The sequence below is a fragment of the Nicotiana tomentosiformis genome, chromosome 8, assembly GCF_000390325.3.
Source record: "Nicotiana tomentosiformis chromosome 8, ASM39032v3, whole genome shotgun sequence".
In the NCBI taxonomy this organism is placed as follows: domain Eukaryota; kingdom Viridiplantae; phylum Streptophyta; class Magnoliopsida; order Solanales; family Solanaceae; genus Nicotiana; species Nicotiana tomentosiformis.
The window spans coordinates 7,175,835-7,198,618 of record NC_090819.1 but is presented as its reverse complement, the minus strand read 5'-3'; the positions used below and the strand labels follow the sequence as shown (position 1 = coordinate 7,198,618).

Sequence of the window (22,784 nt, the reverse complement as noted above, 5' to 3'; positions counted from 1 at the left end):
CGAATAATATGTTAAGAGACCACTTAATTACCCTAAATATTATTCCTTATTATTAAACATATAAATGAATCAACCATTTGACCTTTCTTCAGGCATGAACAAATGTGCAAGAATTGTTTCCTTATTTAATTTGGAAGTAATAATCAATTCGACCTTTCTTTGACGAACCTTCATATAGTTTGAAAGTGGATTAGTCAAATTATAGTTTTTTAAGGGTAATTGAGTAGTTTAAGAAATTATAAAAATGATTAACGGCAAAGGGGTCATAACAGTTAGTGGAAATGGGACCCACTAGACTGAACCTGCCGCAGAGTCAAAGCTATCGGTCTGACCTGGCCCCACATCACGATTTCACGTGCTGAATGCTTCAGCCCCCTAGTCAATCTTCCCGCTTTGAAAGACGTGGGAAGTGGGTCCCATTTTGCCACAGTCATCTGACACCTGTCAAGAAACACCACGCTCCCATTTCCCAAATTTGTTTACACTAATTTCTTTTTTTGCTCGTTGAATAATAGAATCATTTCGTTTGTTTGAACTTAATTATATTTTGTTTGCAGTAAATTGATAGTCAAGTGTAAAATTTACTAGTTCATGATGAATTATCGTAATAGAATAGAATATTTTTTATTATATATTTCTTTTATTTTTATTTTTATTTTTTTAACTGAAAAAATATGATCAATAAGGCTTTGTATAACCAACTCCAACGTATTTCGAATCTGATTAAAAAAATAATTTTATGAGTTTCATTTTCATAAATTCGTATATTATCAAATCATTTTTAAATAAATATAAATAATAGCTCATAATAAATTAAATTCCTAACATAAGATTTAGAAAAGTAAAAGCTAATACAATAAGTAAAAATATATTAAGCAAGGATTTTGAATCAAGGATTCCTTCTCTCGGCGCATGTTAAGCAAGGATCGCTAACATACGCTGGTAGGGATGGCTCGACAGAAGAAGAGGAACTCCATAGCTAAGATGAAGAGCATGGGTGAAGAAGATAAGGTAGATGAAGATGATACTAGGCTGGTTACACCGGAAACAGGAATTCCCCAAACTCTTGGGTCGATTCAACTGATCCATTGGATGAAAGGAATGGGTAGTGCTCCAACTGTACTGCACGGACAGGAGAGGAAGGAACCAACGGAGCTGGTGAAAATTCAAGCTCTGGTGGTAAAGACACCTACAAATCTAGTACAAAATGAGACTGATATGGCTAAAGCGGCAAGGAAATTAACCTTCTCGACGGGTGTAGGGGTTCCACAACCAACCTTAGCTGAAGTTGTCCAAGATAATAGATCTATACAACAAGGTTTGAAGTTAAATTATTATCCTCATATCATTAAGGACGGAACGAAAATGGTTAGACTGAACTATATAGAAGTGGATGAGCAGAATATGAAGTGGAGGACAAGCTTAATTGGATATGTAATAGGCGGATCTCCTCAATTCAAGGAGATGCTGAAGTTTGTCTATGGGGTATGGCAATTTGTATCGACTCCACAGGTATTACTCCATGACGAAGGTTACTTCATCTTTAAATTTGATTCTGATGATGATAGAGATCTAGTGCTTCGAAATGGGCCATACACCTTCAACAATATGCCAATGATTTTGAAACAATGGGAGCCAGAATTCCAAATGAGCAAGAAAACTACAAACTATATCCCAGTATGGGTAAATTTCCCTGGGTTGCCTATACAATACTGGACGGTGGAGAATCTGGGAAGAATTGCAAGCTCGATAGGGAATCCAATTTGTACAGACAAATTAACGGCTCAAGAAGCAAGGATATCATATGCACGCATGTTGATCGAAATGGATGTGTCTCAACCATTGCCTGAAACAATGTTGATAGAAACTGTTGATGGTAAACATAGGGAGCAAAAATTGAGTTATGACTGGCAACCATCTTTTTGTCAAGACTGCCTTCAAATTGGGCATGGTACATGGGAATGTAGTGCTCCAGCAGAATTAATAAAGCAACCTGGCCCTGCTCCTAAAGGTCAGGCAGGAAATAGGAAGCAAGGTGAACAACATAGAAGGGGAAGGAAACAAGTCACTAAGTGGATTGCTAAGCCAAAGGCAGACATGGTAACTCCGGAACAAGAAGTAAAGGCTGAACCAAGTAATGAAAATACAACTATATCAGTAGTGATAAGGCAAGAAGTAGTTTCTAGTGAAATTGTACAGAATGAAAATGCTGAATTCTAGGTAGCCAAATCTAAAGAGAAACAGGTGCAAAGCCCTAAGGTAAAAACATCAATAAGGAATGGTCTGTCTGAGGAGAATATTGAAGCTATGCTACATCAAAACAGATTCAGTGCACTAAGAATTCAGGAAAGAGAGGATGCTAGTCAGGCATCTAAGGAAGGAAGAGTACCCCTTGCCCACCCTCCATGATTATTAGCTCATGAATATTAGAGGGCTTAATAAGCCCTATAAGCAGAAAGAACTCAAAGCCTTTTTGCTTCAAAATAAAATAACAGTGCTGGGGTGCCTTGAGACAAAAGTGAAAATATGGAATGAAAAAAGAGTTAGAAGGAAAATAGGAAATGAATGGGAAGTGTTTGCAAATTATACACATGCTCTTAGTGGAAGAATATGGATAATGTGGAAGACTCAACAAGTAGACATTAAAATAATACATGCTGGAGCCCAACTGGTGCACTGTGAAGTCTGGGACAAAATCTCAAATTTTAATTGTTGGTTAACTTTTGTGTATGGGTATAATACAATAGCAGAGAGACAGGAAATATGGAGTCAACTAAGATAGATTAACAATACTATGGTGGAGGCTTGGCTTGTGCTAGGAGATTTTAATACTATGCTCTCTGTCACTGATAGAATTAATGGAAACCCTGTCAGCCAGAATGAGGTGGAAGACTTCCAAGCTTGTGTTGAGGACACTAGACTGGGATTGTTGAATAGAAAAAGCTGCCAATGATCATGGTGCAATAAAAGGGAAGCTACTGATAGAATTTACATCAACATTGATTGGGCCTTGGGGAATCCTTACTGGTTCATGAAGTATAGCAACATAGAGGCAGTGTATGATAATTACGGGGTTTCTGATCACTCACCCATAATAGTGTGTACTGAGGTCACTAGAAACTATTTGCCTAAGCCATTTAGGCTGCTTACTGTGCTTCTACAGGAGGATGAATTCAGAAAGATGGTTCAAGGGGTGTGGACTCAAAACATAACTGGATATACTATGTATTCAGTCTGGCAGAAATTGCAGGTCCTAGGAAGCAAAGCAAAAGTGATGAACAGAGCTTATAACTCAGTGGAAAAGAGGATTGAAAACCTCAAGGAGCAACTGCAGAAGGTGCAAAAGGAAATTGATGATGATGTATTCAATAATACACTTATTCTAGAGGAGAAAGAGTTATTAATGCAAGTAGATAAATGGGAAGGTATCCAAGAGAAGGTATATAGGTAGAAATCAAGGGCAATGTGGATATCAGCATGGGATTCTAACACAAAGTTTTTCTATGCTCAGCTGAAAGCAAGACAGGCTAGAAACAGAGTGTCTACCATTTGTAATGATCTTGGGCAAAAACTGACTGATCCTATATTGGTAGAACAAGAGTTCATATCATTTTTCAAAGGCTTGCTAGGAACAAGAGCTTCTGAATTGCCCTGTCTTGATATTATAATAGCCAGGAATGGACCTTGTTTGAATAGAGAACAACAACAACATCTTGTCAAGAGTATAACTGAGATGGAGATTGAGCGGGGGCTTAAAAATATGCCAAGTGATAAAGCACCTGGCATTGATGGTTTTCCAGTTGAGTTCTTCAAGAAATATTGGAATATTGTTGGACAAGAAACTATGAAGGCAGTCAAGGAATTCTTTGAGACAGGGAAACTATTAAAGAATGTCAATAGTATTACTATTACATTGGTGCCAAAGGTGACTAGTCCCTCTTTTGTAAAAGAATTTCGACCAATAGCATGTTGTACCACCATATACAAGCTCATTGGAAAAAATTCTTACAACAAGGTTAAAAACAGTGGTGGATATCATAGTAAGACCAGCTCAGTCAGCCTTTATAGAAGGAAGAAACATACTGGACAATATAATTATTGCTCATGAGTTGGTTAAGGGGTATAACAAAAAAGGAGTCTCGCCTAGGTGCATTATAAAAGTTGACATAAGAAAGGCGTATGATTCAGTTGAATGGCTTTTCTTACGTATGGTCTTGCTGGAATATGGGATACCTAATAAAATAGTGCAGTGGATAATGGAATGTGTGACTACTGTGAGCTATTCTATACTAATTAATGGTGGGCTCACTAATAGATTTTAAGCAAGAAAGGGGTTGAGACAAAGGGATCCAATGTCCCCCTACCTGTTTGTGCTAGTGATGGAATATCTGAGTAGAACATTGAAGACTCTTAAAGACATCCCCGACTTCAATTTCTACCCAAGATGTGCAAAGTTGAACCTTACTCATATCTGTTTTGCAGATGATCTGATAATGTGTTGCAGATCTGACAAGATTTCTATTCAACTAATGCTGGATAAGTTCAACCATTTCTCGAAGGTGACTGGGCTCATAGCAAACTTAGACAAGAGTTCTATCTATGTAGCTGGAGTGTCTCAGGGATTTAAAAATATGATTAGTGCAGATTATCAGTTCAAGATGGAAGCCCTACCATTCAAATACTTGGGAGTGCCTTTATCATCAAGAAATTTAACAATTCAGCAATGTATGTCATTAGTGGAGAAGATAACCAACAAAATAAAGTGTTGGACATCAAAGTTTCTATCTTACAGTGGAAGACTACAACTGATAAAGAGTGTCCTATTTGAAATGCAAACATATTGGGGGCAGATGTTTCTGTTTCCAAAAAAGATCATACAACTAGTGAATACTGTGTGCAGAATATTTATATGGACTGGCAATCAAAACCCTTCAAAGAGAGCATTGATTTCATGGGATAAAATATGTATGCCTACTTCAACTGGTGGACTAAATGTCATTAATTTCTTATGGTGGAACAAAGCAGCAATTTGTAAATTAATGTGGGCTATACATAGAAAAAAAGGATGCACTTTGGATTAAATGAATTCATGTAGTTTATATAAAAAAGCAAGACTTCACTACAATGAGCACTCCTAGTCAAGCTTGCTGGCTGGTAAGGAAAGTATTTGACATAAGAGATTGGTACCTGAGTATAGACTCCTTTGCCAACATTAACAACTATTGTAGGAAAGGGCAGTTCAATATTCAGAAGGCTTACACTTTAGCGAGGCCTCAATTTCAAAAGGTTCACTGGAAAGCCTTAATACTGGGTTCAACTATACCTAGATATAACTTCATCTTATGGCTAGCACTTCACCATAGAATCACCACTGTGGATAGGCTGGCAGCTTGGGGGATACATGTAGCAAGTGGATGTGTATTGTGCAGTAGTGGAAAAACAGAAATAATGGCCCATCTCTTTTTTGAATGTCAATACTCAAGGAATATCTGGAGTATACTACTCAACTGGTTGGGAGAGAGACATCAAATTGGACTTTGGGAAGAGGAAGTCGTATGGTTGACAAAAAGAGCAAAGAATGGTAGACCTCGTAATAGCATATTGGCATTTCTGTTTGCAGCAGTGGTATACCATATATGGACAGAAAGAAACATGCGCAGATTTCAGGGGAGAAAGACTGAAACCAAGAGTAGAATTCGTGACATTGTCCTCAACTTCATATCAAAGGGCAACAAAAGACTAAATGGAAGAAGATTTTAGAAGGAGTGAATAGCTTTCCTCTATGAATAGTTGATATTATAAGTAGTAGAGGAACTATGGAGATGTAAATAATAGTGTTTTCTGGTTTTTTTTTTTTTTTTTTTTGGCTAACTCTTTAGTCCAAAGGAGTTAGAGATGCTGTAATTATCTTTACTGGTTGAATAAAAGTTTTGATATTTGAGCAAATATATATATATATATATATATATATATAAAAGGTAAAAACTTTTGAACGGTATGTGTGATTGAAATCTTTTTCATATTTAGCAATTATAATAATTTATGTCTATATTGCCCTTATTATAGACCCCTACCACCACCAGGTACATTAATAAATTACCAAAAAATATCTCCGATATATATGCATTTTTTAGTTTTGTGCCAAAAATATCCTTATTGTCGTATTTTCTCCATGTTCGTTAAACAATTTTTTTAAGAAACGTTTATGCAAAAGAAAAAAAACTTTCTGAGTAATTGCAGTTTTCCCTATTTATGAGTCACTTTGCTATCGAAATTTTTTGAACCCTTTCTAAAATTTTCTACAAAAATACGTTCTTGTTTATTTCTAAAAGGCTCGTTATCTTCAAATATTGAAAAGCTTACCTCAAGATTGTTTATATGAAGCCCAATATATTTAAAATAATAGTAAACGAGAACACTAACTAATGGAGAATTCTCAAACACCACCTTAGATATAATAAGGCTTTATATCTAGTAAATTAAAACTAACATTAAAATGAAAGAAAAAGGAAAAAGGGAAAGCTCAGATGCGCAAGTTTTCGTCCATAGGACAAGGGCGGAGACCCAAATCACCGCATTGAGCGCAGATAAATCATCATAGCAAAACCATTGGAATGCACCAGCCGGGAATCGAACACGGATGTGTACCGTGACAAGGTACTATTCTACTACTAGATCACTAGTGCTTCTTGTTTGTGACATCTTTCAGCGTTAATATGTGATCTCTTTAAGCTTAAAGGCGAAGCTAGAATTTGAAATTTATGAGTTTGGAATTATAGTTATTTTAAGTTATTGGGTTCTAAATTATTAATAATAATAATTTGTGCATATTCAATGAATTTCTTAACATAAATATAGAATTTGGACCAAATTTAATCGGACCCATAGCCGAAGGGCTAGCTCCACCCCTATAGTTACAGTGGTAGTGTAGTACCTTTAACAGATTAAAATAGCACGGGCTAGCCAGTTTTCACACTAGTAATTGAAAAATAGCCAGCGTTTGCAAAGTCATTAAAAAATAGCCATTATTTCGGTACAATACGGAAATTTCTAGCATAATATACTGGAGATTAGAGCACATCTGTATGAACTTCCAGCATATTATATTGGAACTCCAGCACACAGAAAGTTCCAGCATAATATACTGGAGATTGGGGCATCTATGTATGAACTTCCGGCATATTATGCTGGAAATCCAGCAGACGGAAAGTTTCAGCATAATATACTGGAGATTGGAACACCTGTGTATGAACTTACAACATATTATGTTGGAACTCCAGCACATTATGAAACAGCATGTTATGTTGGAAGGTCACATGTAAAAAATTCGAACTCCAGCATATTATGCTGGAATATTTTTCGCATTTTGTACAATGTTTTTGTTCAGATTTATCTTTACATGAAAAGTGGCGAAATTTCGATTACTTTTGAAACTGTAGCTATTTTTCAATTACCACATATAAATCTGACTATTTTTAAATTTCACCCCTTTAACCGTCTAGGCAACAAGTTTCTCCCTCATTTGTAAAATCCCATCATATATAAATGTCTACTTAGTGTAGTAGAAAACTACATTATGCAGAGGCGTATCTAATGCAGAAGCTATGTAATTGAACCCATAGCTTTCGTTCGTACCTTATGTTTTTGCCAAAAAGATTATCAAATATGTACAGATAATAAATTTTAAACTCATTAAATTAGATAAAATGCAATAAAATTGTAAATTTGAACCCATAAAAATTAAGTTCTGAATCCGCATCCGACCGGGTGGAAGCTGTGTTGACTGAAATTAAGCCAACGGTTTGGCCAATGTTATGATATGCTTTTTCCTGCAAATTCTGTAACCATTGATATAAGTGCATATCAGTGTACTATTACTATATCAGTGTTACTATTACTATATGAGCGCCATTTACTGTTGCCACATTCTCATGTAGATCAGCATATAATTAAGGCCTTGAAACAAATTAGGGGAAGTTTTAACTATGATTAAATTTAACCTTAAATTGGAGCTCTACTAATGAAACTCGAGTGTGAAAAGAGGTCCACATTTATTCTTAGGTTCTAAGTTTTAAGTTTTAACTATGGTTAAATTTAACCTTAAATTGGAGCACTATTAGAGGTCTATTGCCTAACATATAATAGTAACGTTAGAGTCAAGCTTTAACCAAAGACAAAGTTAATTAATTTTAAATACTACAATAATAGATTCAATCTTTTTTTTACTAAATCTATATGTAGAATGATTTTTATCCCATAAATGAGTTAGGTGTAGGCAAACTAAATTCATCAAAAAAAAAAATGATTTCGTCAAAGTAAAATTTGATTTGGGTTTAGGCAGAAGTCCTTCCTCTCTATTGATTTCGAAATGTTTTAGACTCATAAAATATTACATAATCAAATACATTTATACTTATCACTTAATGAGTTTTTAAAAAGCTAATCTAACGTTAAAAAATCAATATAAATGCCAAAAAGCTCACACGTAAGTTTCTAGTTATTTAATTGTATATACCATATCAATTTCTAGGGTTATTGGGACCAAAAATGTATTTCAATAGCAATATATAAGAGATTTTCGGGTTGGGAAATAAATCTCCAAGAAAAAAGAAGCACCTCCACAAGGAAGTGGCGTCCTGCCACCGGTTCTATCATTGGTCATGTGAAACACATACATAAAGTGCGCGATACAATTTCAACTGAATATTGGCTTGCTTCGCAAGCAAGAATTGTACTTCGTGAAATCATAAGATACTTTTTCAAGTTATTCAATCGAGATAAAGCTTCGTACTGTATTGACATTGACAACTAATGTAACCCTAGTCTGGTACTCGGCCTATGCTTAGAATGTTGCCACATGCAGTTTGATAACTATAATAAAGGAGTTTGTTGGAGCCGATAATTAAATGAAAGACATGCAACACTTACTAGAATACCTTGCAAATCATGATTTTAAGAAGGATCAGCTCACTTATGCAAATTGCAGTTTGGCTAAATTTGTCATTCATGATTTTAAGAAAGATGTGGTATTACTATATCCATTCACTTATGCAGATTGCAGTTTGGCTATATTTGTCATCTACATGCACAATTTGTACAATATAGTGAAAAATATAATAGTGTCACTATCTTGGATAATTACGAAAAGATAATTAATGTCATATCACGTGTCGACAAATTTAAAGATTATTGGTTTGATCGAATACTGGTTGATGAAAGGATCAGTACCACGTGAAATAATTGATATACAAATATTTAATATAGTTATCGTGGATCACAATTTCAAGGACTTTTAGGGGTGCTGATACTAACAGGACATGCACCAGTACACCAAAATACAAAAGAGATGCATTACTACTTATTAAAATTTAATAAATAATTTAATATATTTTTTCTCATATATGTATGAGATAATTTAAATATTTCTTAGTACCAGACTTATCCGTCCAGCTTGAAAATATTGAAAATTAATTTTACAATTTTTTTTTCATAATATATTGCATGCCTTGTGGATTATACTCACCTTTGATCCTTTCGAGAGGTACTTGCTCGGGCAACTAGGTGATCCTTACCATATATATATATACATAGAGCAGAATCGTGCAACAGACTTACTTGCAAAGCATGTCGCTCAATAAATTGCTCTAAATTCACTTTTTATGCTTTTGTCACGGCCCAAAATTCTACCAATGGTCGTGATGGCGCCCAACTTGCTTGGTAGACAAGCTATCAGTCAACAACAACAATTTGATCCAATTATTAATTCATTGACTGATTCATGACATAAATGACAACGCGGAATAAATCTCAAATCAAAATCAATATACATAAATCAAAGACATGGTCTAATTACTACCACAACTTCTAAACAACGCCCAAAACCTAGTGTCGCATTGTCACGAGCATCTATCAAGAGTAAGTAATCTCAACCAAATAACAACATTTGTTCGAAAATTAAAATACATAGACAGATATAAACGAGTAGGAAAGAGAGACTCCATGTGCTGCGGGTTGAAGCGAGTAATGCAACTCACCACGAAATCTCCAACAAAATACTCCTACTCAGCTCAAAGGGTATTGCTAATATAGCCTCAAAACCTTCACAAGAATGTCTTGAAGAGTAGTATGAGCACAGTATTTTAGTATAGGGGCGTAAACAAGATTTTTTTAAGCGGTGTCAATATTTATAAAAGTGCGAAGAATAAATAATATTATTTATCATATTACCTAACAAGAAATAGCCTTAGTCCATTAATTCTATTGACTTTTAAGTTAGAAGAGGTCACGAGTTCAATTCTACCTATCTACAATTGTTAACAATGGAGGCTCTCTCAAATATTTGAGCAAAAAAAATGATCTAGTTGAGGTTTGAACCTCCGACCTCTTGCAACAAAATTAGGAACTTAACTAGCATGTCAAACAACAAAATATGTTAAGTGGTATCATTTACTTTACCTTATTATTTTCATATAATATTACTACATATATCTCGTAAAAATTTCCAACGACACTGCTTCGTTCCACATGCATTCCTCCCTGACTTAGTAAGTATCAAGCCTAGCCTCGCATCCCTCCATAACTTAGTAAGTTTCAAGTCTAGCCTCAAAGAAATAGTAACGAGTATCGATACTAACACTTACTATCAGCTCAAGCATATAAAAACATAATTAAAACATAAAATAAGACATGATATCAATCAAGTCCTATTTCCTAATGTATAATAGTAATACTAGAATCGAACTTTAACGAAAGATAAAGTAACCTAATTTAGAATAATACAATAACAGATTTAATAATTTTTCCTTCTCTTTTATCTACCCAAACTATGATGGCTGAATGTGTATCCCATAAATTAGTTAGGTATAGACAATTAATTCATCAAGAAAAAAAAAAAAAAAAACAAGTTGGAGATAGCCCAAGGCAATAAGTCAAGTGGGTCCCACCAAATGTATACCGCTTTTATGAGAATACCCATTTTATACACAAAGTTCTGATCTTTTACAGCCCGAGTGGGTCCACCGCCGACGCCTTCGCCGTCCACAATCACCAATCACAGCAACCTATCAAAGTCGTAAACTTCCGAATCTCCGATCGCCGGCGACGTCGACGACGGGGTCCATTCCTTCTCCCCTTAGATCCACCAAACCAAAGCTTCCTCTGCACAAATTTGCAAATTTGTCTCCTTTTTTTTTGGTTCTAGAAGCTTCCTGAAAATTATCAATCTTCGTTCGTCTCTGTATCTCAAATTAGCTCATCAAATGAACGAAGTGCTAACAGCCGCTGATGCATCTTCGAGTGCGCGGTCGTATTCATCGCAGCCGTCGATTTCACCTGCTAATGTCCCCCTCGTTTCAGCATTCCTTGCCTGTGCTATTGCTCAGTTCCTCAAGCTCTTCACCACCTGGTAAAAACGCCCGTCATATTTTTACTTCTTATGATATGTAATGCTAATTTTATGAGTTCGTCGGAACCTAGTAGCTTTGGCTCAAAATATATCTGTTAAAAAATTCATTTAATAAGTACGAATAATAGATCTCTAACCTAGTAAATTAAACGAACTGTCGTAAAATCCTGGTCTCGAGCCTATAAAGTTCAACCTTTGTCCGCCTTGTATTGACAGAATCAAGGTTGTCTTTTTAGTCTTTATCTGCTTATGCTTCATTATAACTCAGTAGCTTTGGCTCAGCGGTTGTATATGCGTTAAAACTCTGTTCCAACTTCCAATTTATGTGATAATCTCCCTTTTAGTGTGTTCCAGAAAAGAAATATTTCTATATTTAGAAACAATTTAACTTTAAACTTCCTAATTTTCCCTTAATGAGATGAATTATAGCCTCCCTAATATTTCTGACTTGTTTTAGACCACAAGTTTCTAAAGTCTTTCTTTTTCTCTTAAACCAGTTGTCCAGTTAAAATGCACCACATAAATTGGGATGCAGGAGTAATAGATCTCTAACCCAGTAAATTAAATGAGGTGTGGTAAAATCCGGAACTTGAACCTATTAAGTTCAAATCTTGGATTCGCCTGTGTATCGCCTTTAGTGACAAAGTCGAGCATTGTCTTTTTAGTCTTTAGCTGCTTATGCCTTTTAATTCGGCCTTTCTTCTTAAATTTTATTTCTAGGCATAATGACTAGTATCAAATGTAGTGGAAGAGTTAGTAGATGAGGTTTCATTAAAGAAAGAAAGATGATGCCTTTCATATTGTTGTCTGTGGATATGTTCAAAAAAAGTTGTTGATATTATAGCAGTCATTATATTGTTTAAACTGCCTTTGAAACTGGAAGTTGCTGCAAATTGACGCCGACTGGGCGAGCGATTGAGGTTTAGGTTGTTGAATTTCTAGAGAAAATAGGATATAGTGAAATACTGATCCTCAAGAAAGTTCGAAGATATTGATTGTTTGAGAAGATCAAAATAAAATTTATAGGAAGGTTTTGAAACCTGCTAACACAATCAGTTAAAAGAACGGTAGATAAAAGGATAATGACCCCTCCATATCTTTTTTCCAATGATGTAGGTGTCCAATCAATACGCACACCTCTACTAATACACTGCACAGCATGCTAGAGTGTGCAAGCATAGGTGCTGGATAAACTTGCCCATCTAAGTTGGGGCGGATGGGCTCACATTGAGTATTGAAGCAGGGTTGGGATCTCTAAGTTTTTATCCTATGTCTTAATCACTAGCCATCCCCTTGGTGATAATGATCCTTCTGTATCTAGTATGTTGTTATTTCAGTGTTTAAGCTTTAGTAAAGCTTTTAGCTTGGTGGATACATCTCCCCTGACTCAAATATAAACAATTGGTTTTTTCTTGTCACGCCCCGAACCTGGGCCTGGACGTAGCACGACACCCGGTGCCTGACTACATGCAGCCGGGCGAACCAACTGGCTGGCTGAATCAACATGTGATATCATAACATACTGATTACGGAAGATAAATTAACATATGCTGATATACTGAAAGTCTGAATGATATAAATCAATATGCGGAAACACTAACATAAGTCTGAAGTATATTGTAGCCAACATTGCTTAACATGAAAAGCCTGTGACTCTGTCTAACTGTTACTCTAGTCTATGAAGCCTCTAATGAAGTAATGAAAACACTGACTGTTCGTAAATTTCTAAAATACTGTAAAGTAATGATAATGCACCGAAAGAACTGGGGCTCACCAAATAGCTCGAATCCTAACGCTCTAAATCGTCAACCTGTAAATCATTACCTGCATCGGGCCCCGGGCAAAACGGGACGTCAGTACATTTGAATTGCACTGGTATGTAAAACAACTGAAAGAAAGAACTATAAATGCTGAAACTGAAACTAAATTGAGTACTGATAATTGAAGTGATAACTAATATCTGATAACTGAAACGATAACTGTTGAAACTGAAACTGAAATGATACCTGATAACTAAAAACTGAAATGATACCTGATAACTAAAATGATAAAGGAACTGATAACTGAACTGAACAAAGGAAGTAAGGATATGAATACTCCCTCTTCTGAATGATGAACAACCTGTTTATGTGACGCTTCACAGGCCCGGTCCTAAGTAGGCCGGTCCTAGGCGGGCCCGGGCTTCGCGGGCTTCTTGTTGGAACCGGTCCGGGACCGGGACCACGAACTAACGGTCCCGTGTTAAGTGGGCCGGTCCTGGGCCCAAACGGTCCTAAGCGGGCCCAAGTGGATACTTTCTATTTTTTAAATTATTTTTATACAAGTTAGAGAAAAAAATGGTAATAAAAATATCTAAGGCAATTCCTAGTAAATTATATTATAAAATTGTCACCTAAATTTTTTAATTCAAATTTAAAGACAAAAATATTGTAAAGAGATATTCAAAGCAATGCGTTATAATATATATATATATATATATATATATATATATATATATATATATATATATATATCTTAAAATGTATATATAGTATAATATAGTATATATATATAAGCTATATTCGATATATATATATAAGCTTATATATATATATACTATACTATACTATACTATACTATATATACATCTTACTATATTAAGATGTATATATAGTATATCGTAAGATGTATACTATCGAATATGGCTTATATACTATGTATATAGTAAGATGTATATATATATATATATATATATATATATATAGAATATATATATACTATATTATACTATATGTATAGCTTAAGATATCTATATATACATCTTATATACTATATATAAGATGTATATATAGTATAGTATATATATATATAGTATAGTATAGTATAGTATAGTATATACTATATTATACTATATGTATAGCTTAAGATATATAAAAAGACAAAAATATTGTAAAGAGATATTCAAAGCAATGCGTTATATTTTTATTATAGCATTAAAAAATCATGGCAATATCTTTCTTAGTCTTCCTCTCCCCTATGGAATGAGCACAACAAGGTGCTAATACCACCATTGAGAAGAAAAAGAAACTAATCAAGATGTGCCAAAATACAAGTTACATATTAATTTACATGGTATCTCTTACAAATTTCATAAATCCTTCAAGGTCCGGAGGAATTTCCGTTGGTGGTGGCGGAAATGAAGCTTGGTCATCACCGCTTCCAGGCGAAGCATCATCCTCTGCAAGTTCAGCTAGCATTTCTTCGTAAGCTTCGTCTACCTCTGGTTGTGATTCAGCAAGTCCAAAATTTCTTCTTTCCGAACGGATCCAATCTCTGAAAAGTATTGATTTTTCCAAGCTCTCCCTCATAGACGCTTTATAATCACCGAGTTGAAGTCTTGCTTGACTGAAAGCGCTCTCTGATGCCACTGTTGAAGCTTGAATAGTTAAAATATCTCGGGCCATCCTTGAAAGAATCAGAAAGTGTTTTTCTTTGTCCTTCTACCATTCCAAAATATTAAAGGAGCCGTCGGGTTTCACTTCCTCAATTCCCTGTGACAAATAAACTTCAAGCTCATTTAGTTGTGAAAAATCACTAGTACTAGAACCTTGAGAACCCCTGAACCCTGCCCAAGCACTAAGTGCTCTTACTCCCGCAGTTCTTTTAGATGATTGAGAACTAGAAGAAGAAGGAGTTGGAACATTTGGTCTAGCATGATCTAATGCAACTTGCTAAGCATTATAAATAGTTTGAACATTTATTTTAATTGAGGCTATTGCGTCCGCAAGTTTAGACAACTCCTCATCTTCAAGTGCTAAACCATTATAAACAGTTTCATACCAAAATTGAGGACCTCCTAATTTCATAGTAGGATTTAACAATGCAGCAACACCATAAATAGGGAGAATAGGGAAAAAATATTTTTTAAATTTTTTTCTCATGGAATCAATAGCAAGTTGATAAATTTTACCACCCTCTGAAAAATGATCAAACAAATTTGCAAGTTCTGCAATATAAACTAAAAAGTTAGAAATAGTAGGATAATATTGCCCAGAAAATTCATTTGTAGCAATATGAAATTTTTCTAAAAAATCTACAAGCATTTTAACATTAGCCTAATCCGCATTTGTAAGGTGCTCATCATCATCACTTACATGAGCATTAAACGTTGAGTTTATGGGGTTTCTATATTCATATGCAACAACTAAACTTTCATACATGTAATTCCATCTAGTTGGACAAGGTTTAAGAACCTTTCTTTCTCTTGGGCCAAATTCATCGCATCTTTTAAAATATTCTCTAAGTCTACTTCTACGGTTTGAATAAAAAAACTAATTAAGAGCCATTTTAACCTTTTCAATTTCAACATTTAAAATTCGCATACCATCACCCATAATTAAATGGTAAATATGACAAATACATCTAACATGAAAAATGTTACTAAATGTAAGATTTAGTGTAGTGGTAAGCAAGGCTACAACATTTGTGTTACTAATAGCATTATCCATTGAAACTGACATTATTTTATCACTAATGCAAAAATATCTACAAATATCCGTAATCGTGCTAGAAATAAACTGCCCTGTGTGACGTGAATTAATTATTCTATAAGCAATAATGCGCTTTTGCATTATCCAATCCTCATCAATCCAATGACTGGTAACAGTAAGGTAATCACAGTCATTACCACTTCTACCAATATCAGTTGTAATAGCAACACGACAATTTATATGAGTAAATAAATAGCGCAAATATTGTTCATATTCATGTTTATATTTATAAATATCACTCTTTACAGTTGTGCGAGGAAAACCTTTATAAGTAGGATTATAAACTTTTCTAATATAATGCACAAAGTGAGGGTAAGAAGGAAAACTATAAGGTAAGCACATAACAGTAACCATTTTTGCCAATTCTTCCCGATTTTTTTTTGGATCATAATATAAAATACCACCGGTAACAGTGTTAATTCCCGGTTGAAATTGATTTGACCCGGTACTAAAGTCAGCCTGACTAGGTGCACTTGTCCCCTTGGCCAAAGCTTTCATACGAAAATATCTAGCTTTATCTTGAGGGTGTAGCAATATGTGTCTAGTCAAACTTCCCGTCCCTCCCCGACTTCCAACATATTTAAAAACTAACTCTTTGCCACAAGTTTTACACTTAGCCCTATTTTTTCTCTTAGTTGAGTAAAAAATGGCCAAACAAGAGATGTTTCTGTCCGTTTAGAAGGTTGTCTAGAAAAAGTAGGGGCAGTAATAGGAGGGTCAGACGGGGATCATTTGGATTATTATTAGTTGGGTTAACTTCAGGAGTAGGACTAGTGGGTGTATCGTCATCCGGTTGCGTTTCATCAAAATCTATTTCTTCATCATCATTTTCATCAATAGTTGGATTACCATAAAGAGCATTCATATATTTATGGTTTAATTGTTCACCGGGTGCAATATTATGGCAAAATTGACTCTTGGTAAATTGTAATAAACTATTATCGCTATCAAGAATAGGAGGTGTAGGACGGGTAACACGTTTGGGCCGGGGAGCCGGGGGAAGTGGAGGAGGAACAGATTGGCCACTAGATTCACCACTCTTGGATTTTCCCTTATTTTTACTAAACATTTTTTTTAAGGAATAAGCCATCTTAATTAATCAAGCAAAGTAAATAAAACAAACAAAACTATAATATTAAAACTTAAGAGTTGGAACGAGTTTACCGAATTGACGAATAACTTGTTGAAAAATAATTATGTAAGCAATTATAGAAGAATATTAGAGAGATTGATGATTTTGTGAGAAAAATGAAAGAATGAGGGGGTATTTATAGTTGAAAATAGGGAAAAAGTGTAATTATAAAAAGTTTGGGGTTAAAACAAAATTTGGGGGGTTAAATGGCTATTTTGCAAATAGCCAACGGCTATTTTGGCAGACCAAACGGCTAGTTTTTAAATGGCCAAACGGTCAAATTTTTTTTTTTTTAAAAAATTATCTGTTGGGCCCGGATAGGACCGTTTAGGACCGCTTGAACCGGCCCACTTCTCAGCCGGTCCCGGCCCCAAACGATCCCGGTCTCGCGGGCCTCGCCTATGAGACTGGCCCACTACCCGGCCCACCACCCCACGGTTCCGGTCCTATCCGGTTAGGACCGTTTAGGCCCACCGCCCATGTGGGCTTGCGGTCCTGGGCTGGTCCCGGTCCTAACCGGCCCACATGCCACCCTTAATGTGAATAAATAAACTGCGGTTTCAGGCCCAATATATATGTGCACAAGTTGCGGCCTCAGGCCCAAGTATACGTATACATAACTGCGGCCTCAGGCCCAAAGATGCATAAAGCATAAACTGCGGCCTCAGGCCCAAATACAGGTGTTCAACATTTAGGGATTTAAAATCAGGAATTGAGAATCATACTGCAATACATGATACTGAAATACTGAACCATACTGAGTTACATGATACTGGAATGCTGAATAGAACTAGAATGAGACATGTATTCATGAACTGATTATGAGAACTGAAGTTTCAACTGGTTATGACATGCTTAGTAATCTAGACTGAGACTCATGGGTATCAAACACAAGTCTATATTGATTACGCAATGAGCTCGCAACGTTTGGAATGAAAGTCATGAATGAATTATGAAGCTGGAGAATAGAAGTTCTGCAACTATTCAAGGCACTTGTGTTTTTCGAAACTTCTGGTCTTTTTCTCTGCTGGAAAAGGTGTCTGATCCTATATTCAGGTCCTTTATGCGATCATGGCTTAATTATATTTATTTCCCTCTCTGTCATGCTAAAATCACCTAGTCTCATCATGATCTACATAATTCTAATATTTGCTTTTACTATCAACTTTCAAATGCTAAAGGTAAAGTTCCATAACACTTAATATGCCAATACCAACGATATTGAGTTTCTTTTGGTATTGTAAAAGCAGTAGAGTGATAAATATACAAGTCATATTTAAAAGGGGAGGAGCAGGATAATGCCAGTGGACCATGTATCCCAGAACTTAAAATACGGCATGACCTAACCAAAATAAAAGCACCATTGTGTATGTTACATGAACAAAAGAACTGTTATGCGCACTGTGAGATTAATTTTTCCACCTATTATCTTAGTAAGAATTATAAGTGCATTTGTTTCACATTTTAACGGTTGAATAGGTTGGGGAAACTGAAGGATAAAATTTCAAATGTCACAGTAGGACTTTTAGCTTACTTAATACAATAGGGAGGTGCCTTTTAAACTTCACCATCCACACAACCTATATAGAAAAGAAGGAACTCTGATGATCTTCCAGTGCAAAATGCAATAATGAAGATTTACGGAATTGCAGCGGAAGTATGTGAATAATCTACTTGCATGTTTGTTGTCTATATGAGTATTGATATGCTGAAAATTGGCTCACATGGGATGAATTGCATGTTCAACGTAAAAATTAAGTGATATGGGCCAATGGCAGCCCATATCATTATATATCAAGGTCCATTAGGAGGGTGGAGAATTACTGGTTGAATAACGTCACTTTACTGAACATAACTGCAAAAGAAAATGTTGACTAGTCCCCCTGTTCTCTTCTTTTTGTTAGAGGAAAAATTTGAATTGCTAATACATAGTTGAAGTACGATAGAGTAGTTTGTAATCTGAATTAACATTGCAGAACTGCAAAAGAGGATATCTGTGAAATCTAAATGTCATTTTTGGTCTGTTTCTAATTGAACTGGGATACTTAATTACTGTTTTATCGATGTCTAGGTTCAGAATACAGCTTCTTCTCAGTTGGAGGAGAAGCTGAAATTATGTAACACAATCTTTAATGTGTAAAACTGAAAATTATTGTAGCTGTCTTTGCTTGGAGTGAGAGGATGGGTTCCTGGAAGAAATGTAAAAGAGAGTGGTTCTTTCAGAAAAAGAAAAAACGAAAGATGTAAGAGAGAGCGCTAAGGACTATTATCCTTTAATTGGCTAAGGACCTTTTTTTTTTTTTTTTTTTTTTTTTTTTTTAACGTTCTTGAGCCCCGAGGGTTTTTCGGAAACAGCCTCTCTACCTTCATAGGTAGGGGTAAGGTCTGCGTACACACTATCCTCCCAAAACCCCACTTGTGGGATTCCACTGGGTGGTTGTTGTTGAGGCTAGTTGGAGGTTAACTACTTCCTTGGAAATTAGATCAACAAGGCCCCTTATGCTTCCCTTTCGTCAAAACAAACATAATGTTAAACTAGCTAAATGAAGGGTGGAGTGAGTCGTAGTTTTATTTGTTATGACAACATAGATTGAAGGTGCATGATAGCATGTACTCGGATCTTATGATAGATGTTCATTCAGGTGGTTGTTATTGACAAAAAAAGTAGAGAAACATGGACTTTGTGTGGATTGAGCTTTGAATTTCAAGAGCTTACTTATTCATGATTACCATGTTTTCTCTTACCTTTTCTTTCTATTTCTTGGTTAATTTTTGAATATGCCCTGTTAGATTTTGCAGGTACAAGGAGAGGAGATGGGATTCAAAAAGGATGCTTAGCTCAGGTGGAATGCCATCATCACATTCAGCAACTGTTACTGCTCTGGTAATGGCAGTTTATTTACAAGGAGGAGCTGGAGGATCTGTCTTCGCAATTGCGGTGGTTTTGGCATGTGTTGTGAGTAATTCTTAACCAGGTTTTGTCCTGTTTTTTTTTTCTTCAAATTTTCTCTGCTGATGTTTTCCTTATAGAGACATGACTCAATTTTACCTCAACACGAGAACAAGGAGAAAAAGAAAAAGACAGTCAGTGTTCACTTGCTTTTTATTTGCTGACACTTTGTCCTGATCTTGATGAATCACATGATTTTCTGTTACAGTTTTTTCTGTTTATCCAAGTAAAAATTCCTGTTTCACATAATTATTGTTACCTTTGGCAACTTCCTTGTCTTGATTAGCTTCTTTTGCATCTGAATGCTACTTAAATATTTTGATGTATGAACAGAAGAAAGCAGATGAAATGTCATACATCCTGGTTATTTGCTTCTTCGGAAGAGAGCGCATAGCCTGGGAATTCATATGCACGTGCATACATACATATACGTGTAACATGCATGCTTCTTCAGAAGAGAGCGCCTAGCCTTTAAATGTGTGTTATCTGGGGGTGGGAGAGAGCGAAATAAAGGATTTATGTATATTGCCCTTAGATGTCTACAACTTTATCCAAATGCCGCTTCTTGTATCAGTTTTTCTTCTTTATATTTTGCATAATGAACTTTTAGTTTTCCCTCATTAACCTATATGAATTTCCTTTATTACAGGTAATGTATGATGCTACTGGTGTTAGGCTTCATGCTGGTCGCCAAGCTGAAGTAATTTTTCTTTCCCACCTTGTTTATCATGTTTTTATTATTTTACTGATGGATGATTTATCCGATTAGAAAGAACTTTTTCTTTAAATCAGCCTCGGTATTTCAAAGTTATTCTTCATTCTATGCTTAAACAATTTGGTTGGTACCGTCTGATGATTTTTCCGTATTTTACAACTATGTGGTTGTAAAATAGTTGTGGTAGTCGATATTGGCACTTGCTGGTTTGCAGTAAAATTGCTTTGAAGTTTCTACTTATGCACAATAAGTGTTAAAATTGGTGGTTTGATGCAGTTGTTGAATCAGATAGTCTGTGAATTGCCTCCTGAGCACCCTGTTGCCAATGTTAGACCTCTCCGAGATTCACTTGGACACACTCCCTTTCAGGTATGATTGCCATGATATTCTGGTTTATACTTTTCTTTTGCAGTTTAAGAAATTGAGGATTACCATTCTTCATTTCCATTTGGTGACGACAATAATCTGAGAAAAGATAGCATTTTTTATGTACCTCATTTTTGGACACATCTACAACCAATATGTCACTTAATGAGAAACTAACATGATAAAACCATTCAAATTAAAGAAACTAGTGTGATAACAAAGTAAACTGTGTATTCCTTGACTGGAAGTTAACAGAGTAAATTATGTTTTCCTTAACTGGAAGTTATTGTTATTGAGATGAATGCAGGTTCTTGCTGGTGCTTTGCTGGGATGTATAGTGCCATATCTGTTGAGAAGCTCAATCTAGAGTAATCTTTATTATTTCCCTTCAAACAGTAAATATCAAAAGCTTTCAAGCTATTAAAGCAGGAATCAACGTCACTACGAAGCCACACCAGGTAACTATGGAGAATTACATGTGGATTTATCCTTTCTTCAACCCGTTGGTAAAAGGGGAAAAAAAGGATGAAAGGGAAAAGTCGGGTGGTGGGGAAATGGTGTAGATTGTTCGTGATTGCGACTCGATTAATTACTTGTACTTTATTGATTTATATTGAACTTGCAAACCATTTTTTTCTATTTGTTGAATAGTTTTGCTTACTTATGAATCAATCTTTAAAATGAATTAGGATCTGAGACGAAAACAATTGCACATTCGATACATTTCACAATCAGAGACAGGAGCTAGAATTTTGAGTTTGTGGGTTCTGCATTCTAGAAAAGTCAAGCTTACTAGATTCTGGTTAAGTTATTGGAGTTTGTATTGTCTTTACTAACTCATGAGTGAGTCGAATAAATCATAAACTTGATAAGATTTGAGAATTAGTGTGACCACAAGATGACAACTAGAAAAGGCTAGAGAATGGTAGTACTATAGACCAGCAGTAGGGAGGCAGGATTGTCATGAATAGGAAAAAATAAAAAAAGTAAATTCGTAAAGAAGTTAAGGGAATTCAAAATCTAATATATACCGTATAATTTTTTTTGGTGAATCCCCTTTCGCTCCCTAGCTCCACTACTGTAGACCAGCACCAAATCAGTCGAACAATGATGACCATTGTCATCTGATGATTCTTTCAGTTTAAATTCTTTGCGATTTGAAGGATATAAGACTTCTTGATTACGCCAAAAAGAGTGTTGACGGAATGCTCCTACCTCATCATACTTGCCCTTATCTTACCTTAAGAAGAAATAGGAGGTACGAAGCATTGGACTGTATTCAAGAAATGTATATTACGACATACAACGTCAAGGAGTGACAGCGATTCGCTTGATTGATCAAGACGAATGAAATGTGCTTAGACGGTCTACAAGAGGAGCTAATAAATGTGTCCCTTTCCCCTTTTGATTTTTTTTTTCCTCGTGAAAAATCTGGAAAATTTAGTCGTTCAATGTTAATTTTCCTCTAATAGGAACAATCTTGAGTAGTACAGGTGTTCAATAGAAACATGCCTTAGATAAGGTGTTTGAGAGGAAAATCGGGACAAGTTTAGGGCCCGCATATTATTTTGGCCAAAAACTAAAATATGCCTCCTAGGAAATAATCCAAGAACGAAGCGATTAAAATTGAAGTTACAGTTTCACGAGTTTTAATCTTAACGACATCACCATGCATACTAAATTACAAT

General features: G+C 35.4%; 3 protein-coding genes across 3 annotated transcripts; all 3 read left to right on the top strand.

Annotated features, from left to right (window-relative positions):
* Window positions 1-948: 948 nt before the first annotated feature.
* LOC138897032 (uncharacterized) lies at window positions 949-4,108 on the top strand. Its single transcript, XM_070182986.1, has 4 exons — window positions 949-2,100; window positions 2,221-2,367; window positions 3,164-3,439; window positions 3,512-4,108. Exons 1-4 carry the CDS (start codon window positions 949-951, stop codon window positions 4,106-4,108), a joined length of 2,172 nt encoding a protein of 723 aa, XP_070039087.1.
* Window positions 4,109-4,379: 271 nt separating this feature from the next.
* Window positions 4,380-5,760, top strand: LOC104102838 (uncharacterized). Its single transcript, XM_009610679.2, has 2 exons — window positions 4,380-4,725; window positions 5,096-5,760. Exons 1-2 carry the CDS (start codon window positions 4,380-4,382, stop codon window positions 5,758-5,760), a joined length of 1,011 nt encoding a protein of 336 aa, XP_009608974.2.
* A 5,195-nt stretch (window positions 5,761-10,955) lies between these two features.
* On the top strand, window positions 10,956-21,735 carry LOC104102835 (uncharacterized). Its single transcript, XM_009610675.4, has 5 exons — window positions 10,956-11,404; window positions 19,865-20,021; window positions 20,665-20,715; window positions 21,007-21,099; window positions 21,404-21,735. Exons 1-5 carry the CDS (start codon window positions 11,259-11,261, stop codon window positions 21,461-21,463), a joined length of 507 nt encoding a protein of 168 aa, XP_009608970.1. The 5' UTR covers window positions 10,956-11,258; the 3' UTR covers window positions 21,464-21,735.
* Window positions 21,736-22,784: the final 1,049 nt, after the last annotated feature.